This window comes from Oncorhynchus gorbuscha, linkage group LG12 (genome assembly GCF_021184085.1).
Source record: "Oncorhynchus gorbuscha isolate QuinsamMale2020 ecotype Even-year linkage group LG12, OgorEven_v1.0, whole genome shotgun sequence".
NCBI lineage: Eukaryota > Metazoa > Chordata > Actinopteri > Salmoniformes > Salmonidae > Oncorhynchus > Oncorhynchus gorbuscha.
The window spans coordinates 26,722,500-26,746,714 of record NC_060184.1 but is presented as its reverse complement, the minus strand read 5'-3'; the positions used below and the strand labels follow the sequence as shown (position 1 = coordinate 26,746,714).

The 24,215-nt window shown below is 43.6% G+C and overlaps 1 protein-coding gene across 1 annotated transcript in view; it reads right to left on the bottom strand.

Moving 5' to 3' along the window:
- Window positions 1-18,536, bottom strand: part of LOC123990794 (mitochondrial peptide methionine sulfoxide reductase-like) — a 116,055-nt gene extending 97,519 nt beyond the window's left edge. Inside the window, exon 1 of the mRNA XM_046291671.1 lies at window positions 18,350-18,536. Coding sequence (XP_046147627.1) covers window positions 18,350-18,485 — 136 coding nt within the window. The 5' untranslated portion in view covers window positions 18,486-18,536. The remainder of the gene's footprint in view (window positions 1-18,349) is intronic.
- Window positions 18,537-24,215: the final 5,679 nt, after the last annotated feature.

The window sequence follows — 24,215 nt, the reverse complement described above, 5'->3', positions numbered from 1 at the left end:
CACAAAAACCCCTTTCCCCCACAAACAACCATAAGCTCAGATGCTCAACAGTTGTACCATCCCAGAGCCCAGAGCCCAACTCAAGAAAGGACTTGCTTTACGAGTTCATATACAGTTGAAGCTGTATAAGAAATTGAGCAAAAACTGGCAAAAATGGGGAGATTTGATTAACCATTGTCAAGTCCTAGGTGATGGGAGATCAGATACACCCCCTTTCCCCTGAAACACACACACGCTGGTCCCCCGTTGCGACCATACTACCAAGCATCTCGGTGCAGTCAGACCTTTGATTATTTTGTGACACCAGGGCCACAATAATATGCCCCCTCTCTGAATGTCCGAGTGTGACCCCCTCCCCATGGGTTACTGCAGCTAGCGTTGCCAGCACTACCACTTGAAAAGAAAAGGAGAGCCGCAAACTCTTGGAGCTCAGATGCAATAATTGAATAACCTAATATCCAACGTTTCGACAGACAAGCTGTCTTCATCAGTATATAATGACGCCACTGCCTGGGTGGGGGCACCCCACCGGAATCCCCACCGGCTAGGTACAAGGTCATCAAGATTCTCATTAGCAGCATTGAGAATTTCCTTGTATATTATATTCTCCCATAATATACAAGGAGAGAGTTAACAGCCTCAATAATCAGCAATTAACTGCACCTCAGAACTACAACTTCGATGTTGCTAATGAACTGAGCCACGTACAGGACCAATACATACTGGCGTAGCTGAAACTCCTGCAAAGCGGGGGGGGGGGGCGCTCCACCCCCTTCCAGGTGTCTCACATCTCCCTCCATTATCCCCTGTGTATTTATACGTGCGTTTTCTGTTTGTCTGTTGCCAGTTCGTCTTGTCCTGTCAAGTCCTACCAGCGTGTTCCCGTGCTCTAGTTTTTGTTTTTCCCAGTTCTGACCTTTCTACCTGTCCTGATCCTGCCTGCCTTCCTGTACCTGCCTGACTCTGATTTGGATTATGACCCTTTGCCTGCCTTGACTTACCTTTTGCCTGCCACTTGTACTATAATAAACTCTGAGACTCGTACTATACGCCTCCTGTGTCTGCATCTGGTTCTTAGCCTGAGCCTTGATATTAACTCACCTAGTCAGGACTGTCTAATTGTAGTAAAATGAAGCACGTTTCTTTGTGTTGTCTGTCCTCGGATATGGAGAGCTGTGAAAGCCTGTCTGCAGACGAAGAGGTCCCAGTGAATGTTCAAAGGGGTTGCTGGCACATCCTTGTATGGAATGGGTTGTATGTGTACTTGTATACAACAATAGAGTTTAAAGTCACACACAATGTAGGCTACAAACGTATTACAACTGTAGCAGGTAAATCATTCTCCTGGAGGTCTGCTGGGTTTGCAGGCTTCTGTTCCAGCCCAGCACTAACACAGCTGATTCAATGTATCAAACCTAATGAGTTGATAGTAATGTGTATTATTGCTGGGCTGGAATAGAAGTCTGCTCACCCAGTAGATCTGGGTGTAGAGCAAGGTTGGCCACCTCTGGAATGGACTTTTTTTGTTCACCCGCAATTAAGCTTTAGTAATAATAGCCTTATTACTAAAACGGGTAACATTTACAAACGAGTTAGTTTGTTTGTACATTTGAAATGAAATGCTGATTCATTGAAGTGGTTATAAATGTGTTTCAAGATTAACTCGTGCCAATGTTCATGAATCACAGATCACAATTCTGCACTAAAAAAAGGCGTGAAGAGGATCTGTCTCGAACTTGTCTGAGTTTTTGTGTTGCTTTCTCAAATGAACATGACCTTTTTGTCTAGTTGTGAGCTCTCCAATCTGTTTTAATTGATTGTCACCATCTCGGGATATCAGCCATGTGGATCCATGTAGCAGCTCATCATAATGTCATGCGTCACAAGTGCAGCCACAGTCCTACTGTACGATGGCATTAGTGGCCTTATGGGGATGTGCGATGCGTCCCTTGTCATTGTACACCTGAAGCAGAAAATAGCTAAACTCATACATCATTTACATGTTGTTGAGCTTGCTATATGTTCTCAACTTAACATAATAAAAAGGTAGATCATGTAAATGACGCTATCCATAAACCAGATTTTCTACATACATTTTCTGACATGTGAAATAGTTTAGTGCAAATCCAACCCTTGTATTCTAGGTACAGTACCGCATATTAAAATAAGGAGCTGACAATTTGTAGGTTAATTAGAAATGTCAAAAAGGAAAGTAATGGGGCATGGGAGCGTTGTAATTCTACCTTGTTCATTTGCTGAGAATGATTTTAGAATACAGAGACAAAATCAGAAGGTATGGAGGAGGATTGCAGAGATTGTATTGATGGTGGGTGAAGAGAGATTTGCGCAACAATGGTTTACAACTCAAAGCCACAATTTCCTTTACACAAAGTACCCATTCATTTGACCTGTAGGCCTATGTGTTTTACAGGAAGTGAGCTATAATCCTCAATGTCATGACACCGGTATAATGAAAGAGCCATAAAATATGCCAATCATTACGTGAAGATACCATAATCCAATTGGTAGCATATCACATGTGAAAGTCAAGCGTAGTGTTTCATTTACAATGTAATAATGTGTGTTCCTGGTGATTTATATCCTTTGGTGGGCAAATTTACAATTTAATTTAGTCAACACATTCACAAATGGTGGCTTTGATCACAGTTTTGAGGTTTAGATTGAGGTTCATGGCTAGGTAGCAGCATATGTAAACATTGTTGTCCAAATCTCTCTTCAGCCACCATCAACACAATCTCTACAATCCTCCTTCATGCCATTGACCTTCTGATTTGTCTCTGTATTCTAGCAAAGCAACATGATATGGAATTGGAAAACCAGACACAGCAATTTGGGGGGGGGGTTCTAGCCCGGGAACTAATGACAGTTTCATGAAGGGAAGATTTTCCAGCAAACATCTGCTCCTCCTCTGATTGGTTAACGGCAGTGGTGGCCAAGTGAAATTTGCATAAAGTAGAGTAGAGCTAAACTTTTTCTACAGCTCCGCCAGTAGGTTTCTTACCGCTCACCTTCCCACAATCCCCTGTGCATTGCTCCGCGTGCCCCTGTTGAAAATGAATGGGGGCGGAACTTTGTCTGACGAATTCGGAAGTGGTGAAAACGATACGCAATTAGCCTATTTTTATTATTAGCCTATTTCTAACGGGGCGATGGCAGCCCGCCTCGGCCTCTTTACTTAATTGACTATCAGGTTGAAAAAAGGTAGGTGAATCAGGTCGGACTCAGATGGAGAGTGAGTGTGATGGCCTGCCGGACCAATGGTGGAAGCAGAAGCATTGTGGCGCGAGTTCAGTTGGTGAGAATGACGATGGTGAACAACAGTGGAGCAGAAAGGGCTAAAGTTGAAAATTAACAGCAGTTTATGGTTGGAGAGCGATTCACGAGCAATGATTTTTTTGGGGGGGACCCGTTTGCAGTCTCGAAGATAGCGATGGACGAATTGGGTAAATCGGCATCTGTTAGAGTGACGTGGGGCAGTTTGATGTTCTTTTCATGTGTGTCAAAATGAGAAAGCTCTGTGGCTCTACAAGATGTCGACAAATTATATGGAAAGCTATGATTTTCAGAGTAGGGCACCGGTTAAAGGTGTCATCTCTGGTGTCTCGTTGTCGCGACATCTCTGGTGTCTCGTTGTCTGACATCTCTGTTGTCTCGACATCTCTGTTGTCTCGTTGTCTCGACATCTCTGTTGTCTCGACATCTCTGTTGTCTCGTTGTCTCGACATCTCTGTTGTCTCGACATCTCTGTTGTCTCGTCATCTCTGTTGTCTCGACATCTCTGTTGTCTCGTCATCTCTGTTGTCTCGACATCTCTGTTGTCTCGTTGTCTCGACATCACTCTTGTCTCGACATCTCTCTTGTCTCGACATCTCTCTTGTCTCGACATCTCTGTTGTCTCGACATCTCTGTTGTCTCGACATCTCTGTTGTCTCGACATCTCTGTTGTCTCGTGGTCTCGACATCTCTGTTGTCTCGACATCTCTGTTGTCTCGTTGTCTCGACATCTCTGTTGTCTCGACATCTCTGTTGTCTCGACATCTCTGTTGTCTCGTTGTCACGACATCTCGACATCTCTGTTGTCTCGTTGTCTCGACATCTCTGTTGTCTCGACATCTCTGTTGTCTCGACATCTCTGTTGTCTCGTTGTCTCGACATCTCTGTTGTCTCGACATCTGTTGTCTCGTTGTCTCGACATCTCTGTTGTCTCGTTGTCTCGACATCTCTGTTGTCTCTGTCGTCTCGACATCTCTGTTGTCTCTGTCGTCTCGACATCTCTGTTGTCTCTGTCGTCTCGACATCTCTGTTGTCTCTGTCGTCTCGACATCTCTGTTGTCTCTGTCGTCTCGACATCTCTGTTGTCTCGACATCTCTGTTGTCTCGACATCTGTTGTCTCGTTGTCTCGACATCTCTGTTGTCTCGTTGTCTCGACATCTCTGTTGTCTCGTTGTCTCGACATCTCTGTTGTCTCTGTCGTCTCGACATCTCTGTTGTCTCTGTCGTCTCGACATCTCTGTTGTCTCTGTTGTCTCGACATCTCTGTTGTCTCTGTCGTCTCGACATCTCTGTTGTCTCTGTCGTCTCGACATCTCTGTTGTCTCTGTCGTCTCGACATCTCTGTTGTCTCGTTGTCTCGACATCTCTGTTGTCTCGTTGTCTCGACATCTCTGTTGTCTCTGTCGTCTCGACATCTCTGTTGTCTCTGTCGTCTCGACATCTCTGTTGTCTCTGTCGTCTCGACATCTCTGTTGTCTCTGTCGTCTCGACATCTCTGTTGTCTCTGTCGTCTCGACATCTCTGTTGTCTCTGTCGTCTCGACATCTCTGTTGTCTCGTTGTCTCGACATCTCTGTTGTCTCGTTGTCTCGACATCTCTGTTGTCTCTGTCGTCTCGACATCTCTGTTGTCTCTGTCGTCTCGACATCTCTGTTGTCTCTGTCGTCTCGACATCTCTGTTGTCTCTGTCGTCTCGACATCTCTGTTGTCTCGTTGTCTCGACATCTCTGTTGTCTCGTTGTCTCGACATCTCTGTTGTCTCGTTGTCTCGACATCTCTGTTGTCTCGTTGTCTCGACATCTCTGTTGTCTCGTTGTCTCGACATCTCTGTTGTCTCGACATCTCTGTTGTCTCGTTGTCTCGACATCTCTGTTGTCTCGTTGTCTCGACGTCTCGACATCTGTTGTCTCGTTGTCTCGACATCTGTTGTCTCGACGTCTCGACATCTGTTGTCTCGTTGTCTCGACATCTGTTGTCTCGTTGTCTCGACATCTGTTGTCTCGTTGTCTCGACATCTGTTGTCTCGTTGTCTCGACATCTGTTGTCTCGTTGTCTCGACATCTGTTGTCTCGTTGTCTCGACATCTGTTGTCTCGTTGTCTCGACATCTGTTGTCTCGTTGTCTCGACATCTCTGTTGTCTCGTTGTCTCGACATCTCTGTTGTCTCGTTGTCTCGACATCTCTGTCGTCTCTGTCGTCTCTGTCGTCTCTGTCGTCTCTGTCGTCTCGTCGTCTCTGTCGTCTCTGTCGTCTCTGTCGTCTCTGTCTCTGTCGTCTCTGTCGTCTCTGTCGTCTCGACGTCTCTGTCGTCTCGTGGTCTCGTGGTCTCTGTCGTCTCGGCGTCTCTGTCGTCTCGACGTCTCTGTCGTCTCTGTCGTCTCTGGTCTCGTCTCTGTCGTCTCGTCTCTGGTCTCGACGTCTCTGTCGTCTCGACATCTCTGGTGTCTCGACATCTCGACATCTCTGGTGTCTCGACATCTCGACATCTCTGGTGTCTCGACATCTCGACATCTCTGGTGTCTCGACATCTCGACATCTCTGGTGTCTCGACATCTCGACATCTCTGGTGTCTCGACATCTCGACATCTCTGGTGTCTCGACATCTCGACATCTCTGGTGTCTCGACATCTCGACATCTCTGGTGTCTCGACATCTCGTTGTCTCGTCGTCTCTGTCGTCTCTGTCGTCTCTGTCGTCTCTGTCGTCTCTGTCGTCTCTGTCGTCTCTGTCGTCTCTGTCGTCTCTGTGGTCTCTGTCGTCTCTGTCGTCTCGTGGTCTCGTGGTCTCTGTCGTCTCGACGTCTCTGTCGTCTCGACGTCTCTGTCGTCTCGACGTCTCTGTCGTCTCGACGTCTCTGTCGTCTCTGTTGTCTCTGGTGTCTCGACATCTCGACATCTCTGGTGTCTCGACATCTCTGGTGTCTCATTTGTAAGTCGCTCTGGATAAGAGCGTCTGCTAAATGACTTAAATGTAAATGTAAATGTCTCGACATCTCGACATCTCTGGTGTCTCGACATCTCGACATCTCTGGTGTCTCGACATCTCGACATCTCTGGTGTCTCGACATCTCGTTGTCTCGACATCTCGTTGTCTCGACATCTCTGGTTGTCTCGACATCTCTGGTGTCTCGACATCTCTGGTGTCTCGACATCTCTGGTGTCTCGACATCTCTGGTGTCTCGACATCTCTGGTGTCTCGACATCTCTGGTGTCTCGACATCTCTGGTGTCTCGACATCTCTGGTGTCTCGACATCTCTGGTGTCTCGACATCTCTGGTGTCTCGACATCTCTGGTGTCTCGTTGTCTAGACATCTCTGGTGTCTCGTTGGACACAGAGGCTGTGTGGTTTAGGGATAACATTCCAGGAGTGGTAGAGGCATGTCGCTTGAATCGAATGATAGGTTTTACTGTCGTGTGAGGAAGTGGTTCTCCCAAATGACGTTTAACTTGGATATGTGAGATGTGCAATGAGACCATATGTACAGAAGCCACTGTAGTGTTACAATTGTAAAAAGTTTGGACACGTGGCAAGTATTTATTCCTTCGACAAACATGTAGCAGTTGAAGAGTCAGATGAAGCATGTTGTAGTATTTGTGATGGGAATCACGTTCTCAAGTTCCCAGAATGCCCTGTAAGGATGAAGGAGGTCACAGTAGCTAGGATCAGGGCTCTCCAGCAGGTCTCCCATGTAGAGGAAGTTAAAATAGCTGAAGTACTAAGTAGAGATGAGATGGTAGTGGATGTCCCACAGTCTGCAGTGAATGCCGTGCAGGAGAAGGATTCCCACACACTAACAGTGAAGAAGGTGGACGTTGATGTGTTTATACTACAAGTGATAAATTGCACTAGTCAAACTATTGTATTTTGGGGGGTTTGTTTTTGTTTGAAATTCAGAGAAGCAGTGTGAATTTGGTTAGTGTTTTTGATAATTAGTATGAATTTTTTCATCCAAAACATATTTGGAAACATTAGGCTTAACATGAGAAAATGACAACCAAATAAAAATAATAATGCATCCATTAAAGCAAAGCTATAGGCTACTGCAGCATCAGCACCACATCATCTGACAGCCTATCGATAGGTAGCAACGTAGACGTCGCAATTTCAGAACCATGAACAGCGATCGGTAGTATATACAGTTGAAGTCAGAAGTTTACATACACTTTAGCCAAATACATTTAAACTCAGTTTTTCACAATTCCTGACACTTAATCCTAGTAAAAATTCCCTGTCTTAGGTCAGTTAGGATCACAACGTTATTTTAAGAATGTGAAATGTTAGAATAATAGTAGAGAGAATGATTTCTTTCAGCTTTTATTTCTTTCATCACATTCCCAGTGTGTCAGAAGTTTACATACACTCAATTAGTATTTGGTAGCATTGCCTTTGAATTGTTTAAATTCGATCAAACGTTTTGGGTAGCCTTCCACAAGCTTCCCACAATAAGTTGGGTGAATTTTGGTCCACTCCTCCTGACAGAGCTGGTGTAACTGAGTCAGGTTTGTAGGCCTCCTTGCTCGCACACGCCTTTTCAGTTCTGCCCACAAATTTTCTATAGGATTGAGGTCAGGGCTTTGTGATGGCCACTCCAATACCTTCACTTTGTTGTCCTTAAGCCATTTTGCCACAACTTTGTAAGTATGCTTGGGGTCATTGTCCATTTGGAAGGCCCATTTGCAACCAAGCTTTAACTTCCTGACTGATGTCTTAAGATGTTGCTTCAATATATCCACATAATTTTCCTTCCCTCATGATGCCATCTATTTTGTGAAGTGCACCAGTCCCTCCTGCAGCAAAGCACCCTCACAACATGATGCTGCCATCCCCGTTCTTCACGGTTGGGATGGTGTTCTTCGACTTGCAAGCCTCCCCCTTTTTCCTCCAAACATAATGATGGTCATTATGGCCAAACAGTTCTGTTTCATCAGACCAGAGGACATTTATCCAATAAGTATGATCTTTGTCCTCATGTGCAGTTGCAAACCATAGTCTGGCTTTTTTATGGTGGTTTTGGAACAGTGGCTTCTTCCTTGCTGAGTGGCCTTTCAGGTTATGTCGATATAAGACTTGTTTTACTGTAGATATAGATACTTTTGTACCTGTTTTCTCCAGCATCTTCACAAGGTCCTTTGCTGTTGTTCCGGGATTGATTTGCACTATTTGCACCAAAGAACGTTCATCTCTAGGAGACAGAACGTGTCTCCTTCCTGAGCGGTATGACGGCTGCGTGGTCCCATGGTGTTTATACTTGCATACTATTGTTTGTACAGATGAACTTGATACCTTCAGGCGTTTGGGAATTGCTCTCAAGGATGAACCAGACTTGTGGAGGTCTACAATTTAGTTTTTTGAGGTCTTGGCTGATATATTTAGATTTTCCCATGATGTCAAGCAAATGAAATACACTCTAGATGAAAAAGAAAGGCACACCTATTCTGGCGAGGTGCTGGCTAGCGGAGTGGAAAACTTGACAATAAAGAAGAGCCGCACACTAAGAGCTCAGATGCAAAAATGTAATGTCCTTGAAATACATCCACAGATACACCTCCGATTGACTCAAATGATCAGAAGCTTCTAAAGCCATGACATTATTTTCTGGAATTTTCCAAGCTGTTTAAAGACACAGTCAACTTAGTGTATGTACACTTCTGACCCACTGGAATTGTGATAAAGTGATAAGTGAAATAATCTGTCTGTAAACAATTATTGGAAAAATTACTTGTGTCATGCACAAGGTAGATGTTCTAACAGACTTGTCAAAACTATAGTTTGTTGACAATAAATTTGTGGAGTGTATGTAAACTTCAACTGTACTTTGAGTGGCTGATGCATTCTGAGATTTTTTGGGGGGGGGCAAACTCAGACTCCGAGGAGGTCCAGAGGAACTGTTTTATACAGAAGTTTCAATACTGTAAAGTACAATACACGATATGTAGTTCACTACTCCAACACTGAAGACTGGCTGCGTTACAAGTGTTACCAGTTTGAAGTTTTGAACTAAGAGTTGAACATTCACCACATACTAATTAAGAACAAATTGTGAGTTACAATGATGGCCTGTTGTGTGTGTTTCATAGTGATAGCAAGGAGGGCTGCTCTGCTCCTTCTTCTCCCACTTATGTGTCAACATCAAATATGGTCTCTCTCCAGCTCCCTACCTAGGTCTATGGGCGGATTGAGCTCACACATAAAAGGAAGTTTCTCAACCCCAGAGGTACAAACACTGGAAACAAAAACAGTGCAGGACTCAGGACACAATACATCTTTAATTCTGTCAGTTCTTTGTTCAAGTGTTGTGTATTTCTTCCAAAGGGTGGGGTGGGGAGAGGAGAGGGAGCTCTCTCCTTCCTGTGTATCCTAGTTGTAGTGATCCTCTCTGTCTGCGAAGGGCAAATCCAATCTTTTGTATTTTGTGTTATTCTAACCTTCTGAAACTCCTCCCCAGGGGTGTGAACTGACTATCCAAATACATTTAAGAGCAACGCTCCACTATACTAGATTATAGAAATCAATGAAAGAGAACATTTTGATAAACCTCAAGGAACGTGTGCTTTCGGAGACGTGACAATACTTCAAAAATGTGAATAACAAATATATGCATCTTTTGTGACAAAGATCACAACATTCGGACCAATAGCAACCACTGTATATCCCCTCTTGTAATGAGATAACCAGTTAAGAGTTATCGCAATATCAATTTCAAATGGGGAAATGTAGGTTAGTTACCATAACATGAACACCCACATACTGTAACATCAGCTTCATCTGACTCCGTACCTCAGAATATATGACAAAACACAGGATTTAAGAGCCTGGCTTCCAGCAATAATCTAACTGCTTAATGGGAAACCCTTCACGTTCAGCAGCAACAGCAGAACTACAGCAATAGAGGAGGTCTGGGTCACAGGTCAACAGCCACATATTCAACCAGCTTCCGCGCCATTGCATCAAAGCGTCGCTCTGTTCTAAGAGGATACAAAACAGAGTAGTGAGGTTACACAGGAAGCCACCAACCGTATGTGTAATGGCAATCCATTATGCAATCAAGAGAAGTTACGCAACAAGGGTAACGAAGGGTTAATCAGCCATCATGCCACTCCACCAAGCAATGTCACAGAAATGCCTCCACACATGGCAACAGCACAGCATCCGTTGCTATCAGAGCCCTGGAATGAGTGCATGGGCTGAGAAGGGGAGAGAGGTGTGTGTGTGTGTGTGTATGAGGGTTTTAACACAGGCCAGCCTAATGGCATCTCACCAACAGTGGGCTAAGCTCACTGAAACCTCCAGCACTCACGCCCACTAACAACCAGAGGAGATGTCAGGTACGTTATGCAAATAACTATCACGAGAGAGACAGAGAAAGAGGGGTGTAGAGATAGAGAGGGATAAAGGAGAAAAATAGAGAAAGAATGAGGAGAGGATTTGAGAGAGGGGGGGGGCACTGAGCTATAATGTAAGAGCTAAACAATATCACATTGTGTTGAGGTGTGAGGACAGTTATATGACAAATTAGAGCATAGCGCTTGCAACACAAAGGTTGTGGGTTCGATACCCACAGGGGACCATTTATGCACTCACTACTGTAAATTGCTCTAGATAAGAGTCTGCTGAATGACTCAAATGTAAATAAACAAAGGACCAGGAAGTGGTGCTGATTTGCTAGATTTGTTCTTTACCCAACTAGATAGTCTCTTGGGAAAAGATGCTGAGCTCAGTTGGTAGAGCATGGCATTTGCAACACCAAGGTTGTGGGTTTGACTCCCTGGGGGACCAGTACAAGAGAAAAAAAAAGTATGAAAATGTATGTACTCATTACTGTAAGTCGTTCTGGATAAGAGCATGACTAAAATGCTAATGTAGAAAAAATTGAAACCTCCAGCAAAACAATTTCATTTCAGATCAGTTTCCTTAGCTGGCTGAGGTTCAGCCAATTAATACAGGGCAAATATGATAAGTAAGAACCACATTTCTGTGTAATCTCACTCAGTAATGAGATGAGCCAGGTCACATAAATATCTCTCACCGTAACACACTAATGAATACAGAGCTGTGGCCCTCAGAATATCCTTCCTCCAATTTGTTTTTAAGAGACTTTTTAAAGATTTATGAGAATCGTAGAACATCATTAGCATTATCATGACATAATTAATCTGATTAATAACCCCCACCTGGTGGGTTTGAGGTTAATGAATGAATCTTTAATTTGTTACATCTAATCTTCCATTTAATTAAAGTTGTGTGCCCAGGGCTAATATAACGATTCTTGATTACCATCAACTGTTTTCAGATCGGGGTAGTCATAGCGTGACAAGCTAATGAATTGTTCTCCTATAACACTTCCACCTCGGTTTCAGATACATGGGGTAGGCAACCGGACTCACTAAATTATTCATGGATTTACCCTTTTTTGCTTGGTGTTAAGCGATTACAACATGTCTATTTTGTAGGAGTTTAGACAGACAGTCACTTTAACTCCAATCCAGTCAGACAGAAAATGTACAGAAATTGGTCCCAGATGGGTTTGACCCAACATGCTACCGGTACACCACAACAGTGTATGGTATGCCATTAAGAGCAGAATAAGTCACAGTTTGGAATCATAAAAATGTGTTTCTAAGCATTTAAACAACTGGATCTAGACTGAAAGACAAGATAACAATAACTAAGAGACATCTTAAACTGAGTTTATACTCAGAGGATGGCAAACTGTGGTTGAGAGAGATAAACCTCAGCGAATGACAGGTAATCTAAGTTCTCTGAGGTGCAAGCCGTGCCAATTTTGTCCGTGAGGTTATCAGTGTCAGTGTAAACAAGGGACACTCATGGTGAAATCCCATGCATGTCACCAGAGTCTACGCTGGCATTAGCCAGGATCATTACTCAGCATGTGACAAATGAAGACATATCTTGGCACAACAGAGGCTGATAAAGCCTTTAAAACTCACTTAACAGGCATGATAAACCCTGCAATATTGCTCACGGGCAACCCAAGTACTCATTCTCTGTCACTGGAGGCCCTGGGTTGAAGATTTGTGCTGTGTTTGCCGGGGAAGTTTCTCTGGATTAAAGTCAAAGGGCAGAGAGAGAGAGAGAGACACTGCTGGATGACAGTGACCTGTGAAGATGAGAGCTTTGTGAATAATTCATAGACAGGCGAAGTCGGCCATGCATGCACGGGTGGACTTGGGTAAAACCAACCTTGGAGAAATCGGAGAGCTTCCTCCTCCACTACGCCATTGCCCTCCACATGAGTGGGCAGTGGAGGCTGGAGCAGAGCCTCAGTCCAACCATGACCATCAGACGCGTCACTCGCAACCCCAACAATCAGTCCCGCTATCTGGAGACTTCAGATTCTTCTAAGACGTCAAACTTTTCTCAAGTTCACTGCCCTTCTTCAGTTACTTGTGTTGACACTTTCATAATGGTCGAGACTTGAGACAGAACAGAATCATGTAGCTATTGTCTTACATTCTCTTTCAAACGGGAAGCGTTAAATAGAAAAGTAGTCATATCTCTGCTAAGCAGGGGGAGTAGCTAGCTGGCCAAGCTAAAAGCCAACGCCAAATGCTAGTAGTGCTTGTAGACAAGGCCCACAGCTTCAGGCCTAACTTCCTACACCTGAACCTCTTTTAAAAGACTGACATCGTGTTTCACGTTACTTGGGTCCAAAAGGAAGACTCTCGGGAGCAGAGAGCCGTATGTAAATGCATCAGCAGGTCTACATCTTCCCCTCAAATCCCTCCTCATACTCTCAGAGCTGGAGACTGAGGCCCTCACCCCTGCATGATCCTGGACTGATCAGGAATAGAGAACAGCAGCACTCCAACACTAAACAGAATTTCCTTCAACCTTTAATTCCAACCCCGTTTACAGACTCAAAATCTAAAAGGACAATGGGGGACTTCTTAATCGCCATTATCTTGATTCTGTGATACTAGAATTTGGATAATTGTGATTCATTAATGTGTCATCTGTACCGTAATAGCCACAGCTAAATGAGCTGGCTATTCATTTTCATTAACTTGAATGAAAATGGACTATAAAAACTCAACACTCCGGCCTGCTTTCTGTTGTCCATAATTTGAAGCTAAATATAAGGACAAGTAATGATGAAATCACCAACACGACAGAGAGAGGCAAAATATGATGTTTCCACAACAAACGTTCATAATTATGAGAGCCATCACAGTACACCTGCTAACTCCACCTGCTATCAGTGCAAACACATCTGGCAGAGTGTAATTTGCCTTGGCAGCGATTCAATATAAACCTTTAGGGGAACATTTCTTACTTTTCTATTAGCCTTTCCCTGCAGTTATTAATCAAGTGCCAGACACAAATCAGAAACCATCATGCACAGTGCTTCCTAAGGATGACCGAGGGGGAGATGGCACTGCTGTGCCTGTGACAGACAACGGGGGGGATGAGCCACACGGTGGAGATGAGAAAAGCCACTGGTTCCGGGGGATTCGGAGACTGGGAGACCACTCCCTCTGCAGGGGCTGTGTTTGGCCAGTATGAAAATCAGTAGCGAGGACGTTGATCGTGGGAAAGCGGTAGAATGGTAGGCACACTGGGTCCTCTGGGGAGGGATGGACGATCCTTCAGGAGACATTTTAAGTCATCCCTGACATTCCCCAGCCTCCTTTAAGTGCCTTCCTTTTTCATATAGCAGGAAAACAAATGCTAGACTTCTGAAGTGTCCCGGGGACAACAACACAGCTGGTAAGTAAGGAACACCTATGGTTTCTTTATGGTATAACGGGAAAGAAAGTAGACGTCTTAATCTGTAGAAACCAGATATAACATATAACTTACCTTACACAGTACCACACTCCCATTGTGAAGCTGAGAATGAATTGAAACCTTAGATATTAGAAGAAAACCAGTCAGGCCTGTAGAACTCTCTTTCAACTGAGAGTAGGCAGCTTGGAGAAACTGCACTACAGGTTCAGTGCCTCACAGACTACTGTAGATCCACTGGCCTCAGATCTCCAATATCCAAATGCTGGGGAATCTCAGTCCTCTGCAGGCGAGATATCTTCTAATGTTCTTCAGTTCGTCCAACTGCGAGACACAATGGAACTCTAAAGCTTGGTCAAAGAGCACTTGGCCTGAGTAACCAGTTGCTGTTGTTCCGCTGTAAACCCCTCTCACAAAGAGGACAACTTAGTGACAACAGAGGCAGTTAGGGAGGTGATCCAATATATTTTTGAGGCCAGTTATCTCCATTCTGACCCTAGAAGTGCATTGAAGTCAGTGATTTTTACAATCACAAAACTTTGGAAGGTGAAATCTACTCCCAGTGATGTACAGATAGCGACTTAAGGTTTGATCTATGGAAAGGCAAAAAACTTTTTCTTGACAGTTGCTTGGCCACAACAGTTCAGTCAGTCCTTCATGGATAAAATCCAGGTCCACTTTTGAGAGTCCTTTTGTGTTCAAAACATAGCCAGAAAAGACAGAAGAGGCAGCTTCATTCGCTTGGAAATTACAAAGAAAGATTGAGTTGAAATGACATGGTCATCTCTTGACTCAAGTAACCTCCTCCAGTCACGCAAATAAGCATTGTGTAACTCTGCTGGAATTAGAACATATTTTTGGTGACTATGCTTGTGCCCCATTCACCCTCGGCGTCCTCAAATTTTTCAAAGTAGTTTTCTCGAATTGATTTCTTGTTTGGTTTAGTTTTTTCGCGTTGAAGCAGAGCTCCTACACCCTGGGTATTTTTGATTTCCTTAGCGCAAAGCTGAGCAAACAGACAAAGGGAGCTGCGATAGAACCCTGCCAAGTCTCGTCTGGATTTTCTCTCTTCCCCTCCTCTCCCTCTCTCTCGACATGGCAACCTTCCCGAGATGCCTTGGCGGGGTTCCAACATGTCTGTCTGAGTACCCCCCAAACACACACACTTCCCCCGAAATAAAACCATTGATTTGGGCAAATTTATCAAAACGAATCTCAGATAAATTTCTGAGCTACACCATTCGACCACTTCCTTCATCTCTGGCATCTCCCCTCTCCCGCCCCCCACCCAGATGCACACAGACACGTGTGGTACTTGGAATCCATGCCAGCCAATACCTCCCAATGCCTACCCACACACCCCCTTAACCTCTCCATACCCCCACCACAGCACATTCCCCTCTCCTTCCCACCCTCACCCAAGCAAGTCACGCAGGGAGTTCCTCCATGTCTCTCTCGATGAGACTCCCCAAAAATGTCTCTGGGATGTCTTTACAAGACCTGAAGCAGCTTCGCTTTTTCAATGCCGGGGTAGTCTATTCACCATGTGCCAAGGCACAGCATCTCCCGCCATTCTGAGGGGGCACCTCAGTGCCCACATCGCTGGTGCCAACTCACCACTGCCTGCCTCCATGTTCACACCATCCAGTAGCACATAGCCACAACCCCCATGCCACGCAACAGCCTAGCATGGTGGAATTTAGACTGGCAGATGCAGGAGTGATCCTATAGGGAATAAATAAGACACACAGCAAAACAGAGGCTGTTGATTGGCTGTCAATTTCTCTTAAAGCCATTTTGCTACTTTATTAATTCATAATTTTCCCCCGACAGTTTGGGATATTAGATTAAAATGGATTTTAAACCATGTAGCTCGTAGACTACAATAAATGTTCACATAAGGTAAAATCCCTTGTATGTTCTCCTTATATCCATTAACTGACTAGAGGTGATGCAGCAGGTTTTTTATTTAGTGAGGTGGAGGTAATATATATTCGCTGACTTACACTTTCCAACAATGCAACTGATTATTTCTGATTATGAAAGAAAACTGAAAACACAATCTACAACAAACAGTCCAAGTCCATCAGTATCCCTATCTATTCTAGAAGAGGACTGTGGATGGATGGTACAACATACACCTTACATAATCACATCATTTGGAATGACCACATAAATCAGGACTGGCCCCTATTATCTTTCACTGGAAGCTGCTCTACACAGAACTAGAGCCATCTGTGATCTGCAAAATATAAAATAGGCAGTCACATGCCTGTCAGCATCTACTGGGATTTGGATGAATTTCACCATGTTCATAAGTAAATAACCATAAAATGCATAACAGATACCATGGCTACTCTCTTATCCAGAACATCATAATCCTGAAGGGCTATAAATGAATCCACTTCATTCCGTCTCTGACCCTTCATTCCTCTTTCCTCACTGTTTCAACGCCCCGTCATGTGTGACCTTCAGCGGGCTAGCAGCAACATCAGGATGCCTTAACAGAGCCACGTGCAGTGGTGTGGTGCCTGTCTGTGGAGCTGTGCGTGCGTCTCCTGGCAACCTGCCAGCCCCGTGGTGCAGTGATGTTGCCATAGGGCTGGGACTGGGGAGGGAGGCCAGGGCTGTATGGGGCTGGTAATCAGACCACTGCAGTCCTGCAGGGTGGATCCCTTTCCTGCACGGTCACGCTTCATGCCATTGCACACAGTTCCCATGTGAGCCGCATCTCAAGCAGCCTTCAGCTGCTCCCGCCAGGCCTTTTACCTTTTTACTTGCCCTCTCTCTTACACACACACTTATTTGGGGCAATTCTGAAGAAAATTGAAATGCAGTTTACGATGTCAGTATAACTAGGTGTTGTTAGACATCCACTCAGATGGGGCCTGTTCTGAGAAAACCGTAGGACCCCAGACAATTACTGTTACGATTTTCCCATCCTATGGTGACAGGAACCAAGCAACACAAGGTACTGCAATTGTTTTTTCTCTTGCCTTTTCCTTGCGATCGATGTTTGATGTCATGCGGCGAGCTCCTAGTGCTCTCTCTCTCTTTGCCTACAGTGCAAACGCTAGTAGGCTACATGTTTTCATTCTCATCACTGCAGACCGCACCCCTCTACCCTTCAAATGTTATGTAACTCAACTTGTGTCAGCCATTCCCCTCAAACTGAAAGTTTTGCCTTTTTCCATCCTCTGAGAGTCAGACAGGAAATACAATTAATTTTTAATCTAAATGGAGTGTTGGAGATAGCATCTTTCTTTAGACATCGTTAAATAAAGGTTACATAAATAAATTAAGCCAGTTAAGAACAAATTCTTATTTACAATGACGGCCTACCCCGGCCAAGCCCGGGCCAAATGTGCACCGCCCTATGGGACTCCCAATCACGGCCGGATGTGATACAGCCTGGATTCTAACCAGGAACTGTAGTAACACCTCTTGCACCGAGATAGTGCCTTAGACCGCTGCGCCACTCGGGAGCCCATGAAAACATTATGTTTTGCACCACTGACTTTAAACTAGCACAAATTTCCCCAGGCGAGTCAAGTTCTTGCCAGTAGGATAGAATGCATATTCAATCACTTTAAGGGCATTGAGATCCAATAGAAATATCCTTGGTGTAAGGCCTACATAGTTGCAGGATTAACAGTAATATGCACTATAATTTTCCAGCCTTATTATTATTTGTATTTTTTAAATATTTTTTTTCTCACAAATTATAATCTATGGAACAGGTTACCTTAATCAGAGGTGTGTGTGTGTGTGTGTGTGTGTGTGTGTGTGTGTGTGTGTGTGTGTGTGTGTGTGTGTGTGTGTGTGTGTGTGTGTGTGTGTGTGTGTGTGTGTGTGTGTGTGTGTGTGTACTGTGCAGAGTGAGGGAGAAATAGTCTAGTCTACATTAGTCGTCCCTACCCTAAACCCTAACCATTTTAAATGTCAACTTCAATGGGGTAGGAACGTCCCAAGGAACCCGGATTGCACGGACCTTTCTTGAACAGTTTAATAGCCGCGAGAAGTGAATAATACGCATGCGCAATATGGAGGTTTCAGTGACAAAACAAATTCTCTGCAGCGCTTCAAAATCATAGCAGGGCAGAAGTGTAGTCAATTCGTGCAACACATAAGTATGTCGGCTACACAGGCTTTGTGTTGTCAATGTTTACATAATTAGGCCAACTTACAGTTCCTACGGGTGTTTTGCTAAGCAACTAGATATGTCGGCTAGCTACTAACGTTATAGGCTAAAGCTACCGAGCCTAGGACACCATGCGACACAGACCCACACAGGGAAAATCGTCCTACCTGATACTTTTAAACTTTCACTTCTCCCGGGTAGAGCGTTCTCTGGAGTCGGCATCTGTGTTTTGGAAGATATATCTCCCATTCTACTGTGGGTAAAATGACGCCAAATCAAACGGAGTCGAGTCGTTACGACCATTGAGCTCAGCGGTTGCAGTGGGGCGGACACAAACTAGCCGAGCCTTCTTAATTTCCTACATAACAACTTGTGTAACCTTTTCATGTTTATAGTCTACAATTGGCTGAGCACAGCCTATTACCAAACCTGCACAAAATTATATATTTGATTTAGCTATAGGCCTAAGTAATTAAAGCAAATGTAATAATGATTAAATGTATTTTGCATTAACAAATATATAGGGCTATAGGCTGAAAGACCTATGAATGCCAAAACCTTCGCCTATATGAAATGTTGAGGTAAATTGTCATTATCAGGATACAATTAAGCAATAAGGCACAATGAGTTGTGGTATATGGCCAATATACCACAGCCATCCAGGAGTCCCTGGATACAGCCCTTAGCCGTGGTATATTGGCCATATACCACTGAGTACCATATACCACTGGGGTGCCTTATTGCTATTATAAACTGGTTACCAACGTAATTAGAGCAGTAAAATTACATGTTTTGTCATACTGGTGGTGTATGGTCTGATATACCACGGCTGTCAGCCAATCAGCATTCAGGGCTCGAACCACTCAGTTTATAATGGAAACAATAATTTGTGTAGCCAATCATATTTCAGCCTTGATACATTGTAACATTAGTAAACCAACGCATTGTAACCATATTTTGAGACACAAGTCGGGTTCTGGTAGTTTCGGTGAATTAGAATAACGAAATGCATGACCTGACAAAATATAGCCATTCCAAAAACAAAAAAAACATTTGCCCTCCATTCTGTTATTTTCTGAATTAGGCTTTGACTATTTTGTCATGGTCCATTTTATGAAATAAGAATGTTGCCAGAGTTGAACCATTGCATTTTTTATAGCTTGTTCTATTATTAAATAGTTTTAAAATAGTTATTATTAATAAATAAAGAATGGAATACATTGGGGAAAATGTCCTATCTGTTCATTTCTCAGGCAACATTTGCTGATAAAAAAATAAGTCTGTCAAGTCATTAACAAAGTTACTCAAATGAATATGAAAGAGGTTTACGCAAGTTTGAATTAAAAAGGATTTGCCTCTTCAAGTGTGGAGAAACTCGAATCTAGCTTTTGGTTCAAGGCCCTTGCACACAGCACTGTTCCGAGGGGCTTTGGGTACCCTGCCTGAGCAGGCATCTAACAATTCCATTTAAAAATATTTGTGTAAACTAGTTTTCAGCAGATAAATGTGCAATAATCTGGAGTTAAAGCAAACAGCTGTGAATGAGTTTAGATCATGTATAAACTTCAATTGTATTTTGAATTTATTGTTGGCCTTTTTCGAAAATCTGCATTATTTTGTACAAGATTTCTCTGCAACTGACTCGAATGTTAAAGGCATAGGGAGGGTAGCCTAGTGGTTAGAGCGTTGGACTAGTAACTGGAAGGTTGCAAGTTCAAACCCCCGTGCTGCCAAGGTACAAATCTTTCGTTCTGCCCCTGAACAGGCAGTTAACCCACTGTTCCTCGGCCGTCATTGAAAATAAGAATATGTTCTTATCTTACTTGCCTAGTTAAATCAATAAAATAAAAATACACGTCAAATTGTATTGGCGTGTACATTCTTATCAGATGTTATTGCGGGTGTAGATAAATGATTGTGTTCCTAGCTTCAACAGCGCAGTAATATCTAACAATACACACGAATATAAAAGGTGAAACAATGGAATTAAGAAACATTAGGTCGGAGTCCGGTGTGTGTATGTATATACATGTATATGTGTAAATAGGATGGGCCTAGACTAGAATACAGTTTACATATATGAAGTGGATAAAACTGTACCTAAACATAATTTAAAGTTCCATTATGACTATGTACATAGGGCAGCAACCTTTAAGGTGCATGGTAAAGTAACAGTGATTAAAGTTCAGTCCAGGGTACTGGGGGCCGGCTTGTGGTGACTATTTAACAGTGATGGACTTGAGATAGAAGCTGTTTTTCAGTCTCTAAGGTCCAAGCTTAGATGTTAGCAAGCCGTGGTTCGTGTGGCTGAGGTCCTTGATGACGTGGCCTAGTTATTGGGAGACTGGTGTGTTGTTAATTCCTATAGGCCTACATCTATAGTACGATACACTCAGGAAAATGATCTTATGTGGAAATACACAAATAATACATTTTAAAAAATTGCATTAAAACATACAAGTTATATCCAACACAATCACGTGAGAACAATTTGTTTACGGAAGACATATAGTTGGTTATAGATACTTGGGTTTGTTAAAAGGATTGGCTAGAGACTGATCGATGTTGATGCACGAGCTGAGACCACTGTCTTTCATTTGTGAAATCAATTAACTTTAATAGCTGCATAGGCCCTATAAAACGGAACAGCAATGCGTCACGTTCACAGTGCATCGCCTATTGTCCATAGCGTTTGAGACTTGATGATAAAATAGATGGGAAATGCTGTGTTTTGTCGTCTTCCATTCAACACCAATATACTACACATTCTAGATGTACACTGTGGTCACCTGCAGCCTGCAAGCCTACATTAACGCCATTGCACCCTTTCACTGCGGGGCGCGATGGCTTCTTTGCCGCATAGAAGGCCTCTAAATCAGATAGGCTTTATTCATTACTGTATAATATAGGTCAGCATAAAGGGGTGGATTGCAGAGCTTGGCTTACCATACAAGCCATCTGGAGTTCACTGCGCGTCGAATTTGCTCACGGGAGGCACGCGTCCGGCTGCTCGGCAGATGACACTGCGTTTTACTGCGGCACGAGAGGGGGATAAGGGGACCTCAACCAAATCCATGCATACGAACGGGTGTTCACTTTGAACAATAGAAAAGGTCTGGGGTTATGGGGCAGCTATAGGTCTGGGGTTATGGGGCAGCTATAGGTCTGGGGTTATGGGGCAGCTATAGGTGTGGGGTTATGGGGCAGCTATAGGTCTGGGGTTATGGGGCAGCTATAGGTCTGGGGTTATGGGGCAGCTATAGGTCTGGGGTTATGGGGCAGCTATAGGTCTGGGGTTATGGGGCAGCTATAGGTCTGGGGTTATGGGGCAGCTATAGGTCTGGGGTTATGGGGCAGCTATAGGTCTGGGGTTATGGTGCAGCTATAGGTCTGGGGTTATGGGGCAGCTATAGGTCTGGGGTTATGGGGCAGCTATAGACTACATACAACGTCGCCTTTGTTCTGCAGTACTACCACATTTTACGCAAGATGTAGACTGCGCCACCGATGTAGCCTATTACAGAAATTATTGAAAATAGTTGAACATTTAACATTGCAATGTGCATTATTTGTACCATAAGGATTATCAACTCGTATAAACGTAGGCCTAATTATCCATACATATATCATATTCTAGGCCTTATATGATGCTATTTTTAGCGAGCACGATTTATTATTATTTTTTCATATTGGATCTCTGTGTAACTTAATTCAGGGTTCGAATGAATAACGAAAGAATCCCAATAAATCAATGGGCTTTGTATGGGACACGACAGGGATGTGGGTTGGGGGAGAGAACGCACAGATGACAGGCCATATGGAGACGGCCCATTTGGGGTAAGAATATCTTAATTCCCAATACTTCATGAAAGGTTTCTCGCCATGTTTGCAAAATATTTACGATTGGCCGAGTATGAAAACACAGCAGTGTAGGCTACATGGACACAGCTCTTGAGAATTATCAATAATGAATTATGCCAGGCACGTGCAGTTTGATAATTCTGCATTCCACATGAGCAGGGATAAAGTGAATAGGCATGGTGTCTCCATTTTTCAAGACGCCTATAAAAAAGGTGCCTATAGTCTTCTTTTGCCACATCAGCCTATACACATAGCTATAATATTAGGGCCCTATCTATTTATATTGTGCTAATTGAAAATGTAACCTAATAAAATGCATCAGACATTCACATATTTGTTTCACGCGTCGATAGGACTACGTTTTTTTTTATTTGAAAAATGATGTCAATGCAAAAAGTGGGCTCATGATTATGGCCATCGTGTGTATTTTCTGTTACCACGTCTGTTGTCATTGCAAGGCTTATAGGTAGGCTAATCTCGGTAAGTCAATTACATGAGAGAAAAGGGGAGTTGGAGCGTCCCATTTCGAAACCCCTCCGATTTGTTTAGTAAACCTGCAGATGCTACCTCTTCCCTTCTGAATAATTCTCAGAAGAGAAGAGAAGTGGAGGAACAGCACAAGGGAGAGGAGCAGGGCGACCACGCTTTAAGCTGCGCACGGCGATGATAAACTGGGCTACTCTCCTCTCTGTCAGATGGCTCTTTGCATCAGACCCTTTTACGTGACAGTCTCGGCTGGCTCTGCCTCCAGACTGCACCAAAGCTGTCTCCTCTCAGTGTGCTGCTTAGATGTAGCCTAGGCTTTTAGCATTTCCCGCATCCTTTGAAGAGGTCAGGGTATTTTAATGCACAATCAGTGGAATATGGGTGTTTTCATCACGGCACCAATTTCCATCTTTCGCAGCGCGCAGACAATATGGCAGAATTGATGTCACTGGAAGGACATTTCTGTTCAGCATCATCAACGGAGGAGACCATCCTTGGTACCCAACCGGATGTACGGACTGTTTCGATGTTTCGAGGAAAATGAGAGTTGATTGTAAAGGTATCGCAACAACGCATTTCTGTAAGTTGTTCCGCTGAATAACATGTTGCAAAGTTAAGTATACATTTTTTTGCCTCAGCATTTTGACACAATATTCTGTTTCTAAAGGGGGAGGGACTAATTCAAATACGTATAAACCTTATGTAGATATGCATGTTTTAGTTCATTGTAAATAAAGTGCTATTTCTAAATATGGGATTGTTAGCATATATATATATATATATATATATATATATATATATATATATATATATAGGCTAAAACTTTTGGCACCTTCTCAATAGGTTCTATTACAAGGCCTATTATCCGTTAAATATTCTTGATTCTGTCAATATGGCTTCTGTTTATCCCCAAAACCAATGTGTTGGTCACAGCTTTGCCAAATTGTACCTCCCACTCTTTTTCTCCAATATTGAGCTAACATCTGTATGATGCAGGTGCGTTCAGTGCCTCCACCTCCTAACCCACCCTGCTCGACCCCCACAAAAGGCAGGGACGACTCTATTCAGCCCAACAGCTTTTCCCCACTCTTTCTTAGCTCATGCAAAATGCAGCAGAGGTATCTAGGTCATTCGCATTTTAGCGTGTGCAAGATTTGACAAAGCTGATGAGAAGCCAGATGGGCCCTCTTCTATTTTTTTTGGTATCATGGGAGTTGAGCAAAAGGACCGATTGCAGCAAGCCCTGTATTTTCGCTGCTGTCACTCGGGCCTGGCGTTCGTTGCACCACCAAGGATCGGGCTATATCTAAATCCAAGGAAATAATAATAGAGAATACATCTCATGCGCTCGGAAGACTGACACTGCCAGGATATAGGTAACGTAGGCCTAACACAACGGTTAGCTTTTTTGTGTCTTTTTAGATTTTCAGTGGTGTTTATTATTATTAGTCTATATGCCATGTCGACCTCCAATAATGCAATGGTGACTAACAATGTATACGCATTAGGCGCTACTGTATTGGATAACGGTGCCTAGCCAGCTGGTGGAATACGTAGTCGTACATTTTGGTGCAAGACAGTTGCTTTCAATGAGGTTGCCCTCATTACGCGCACTGCAGCTCGTCATGCAGTTGCCATTACAGTAGCTGTTACAGTGATACAGAGAAAGACTAAAGGGGCCCTGTC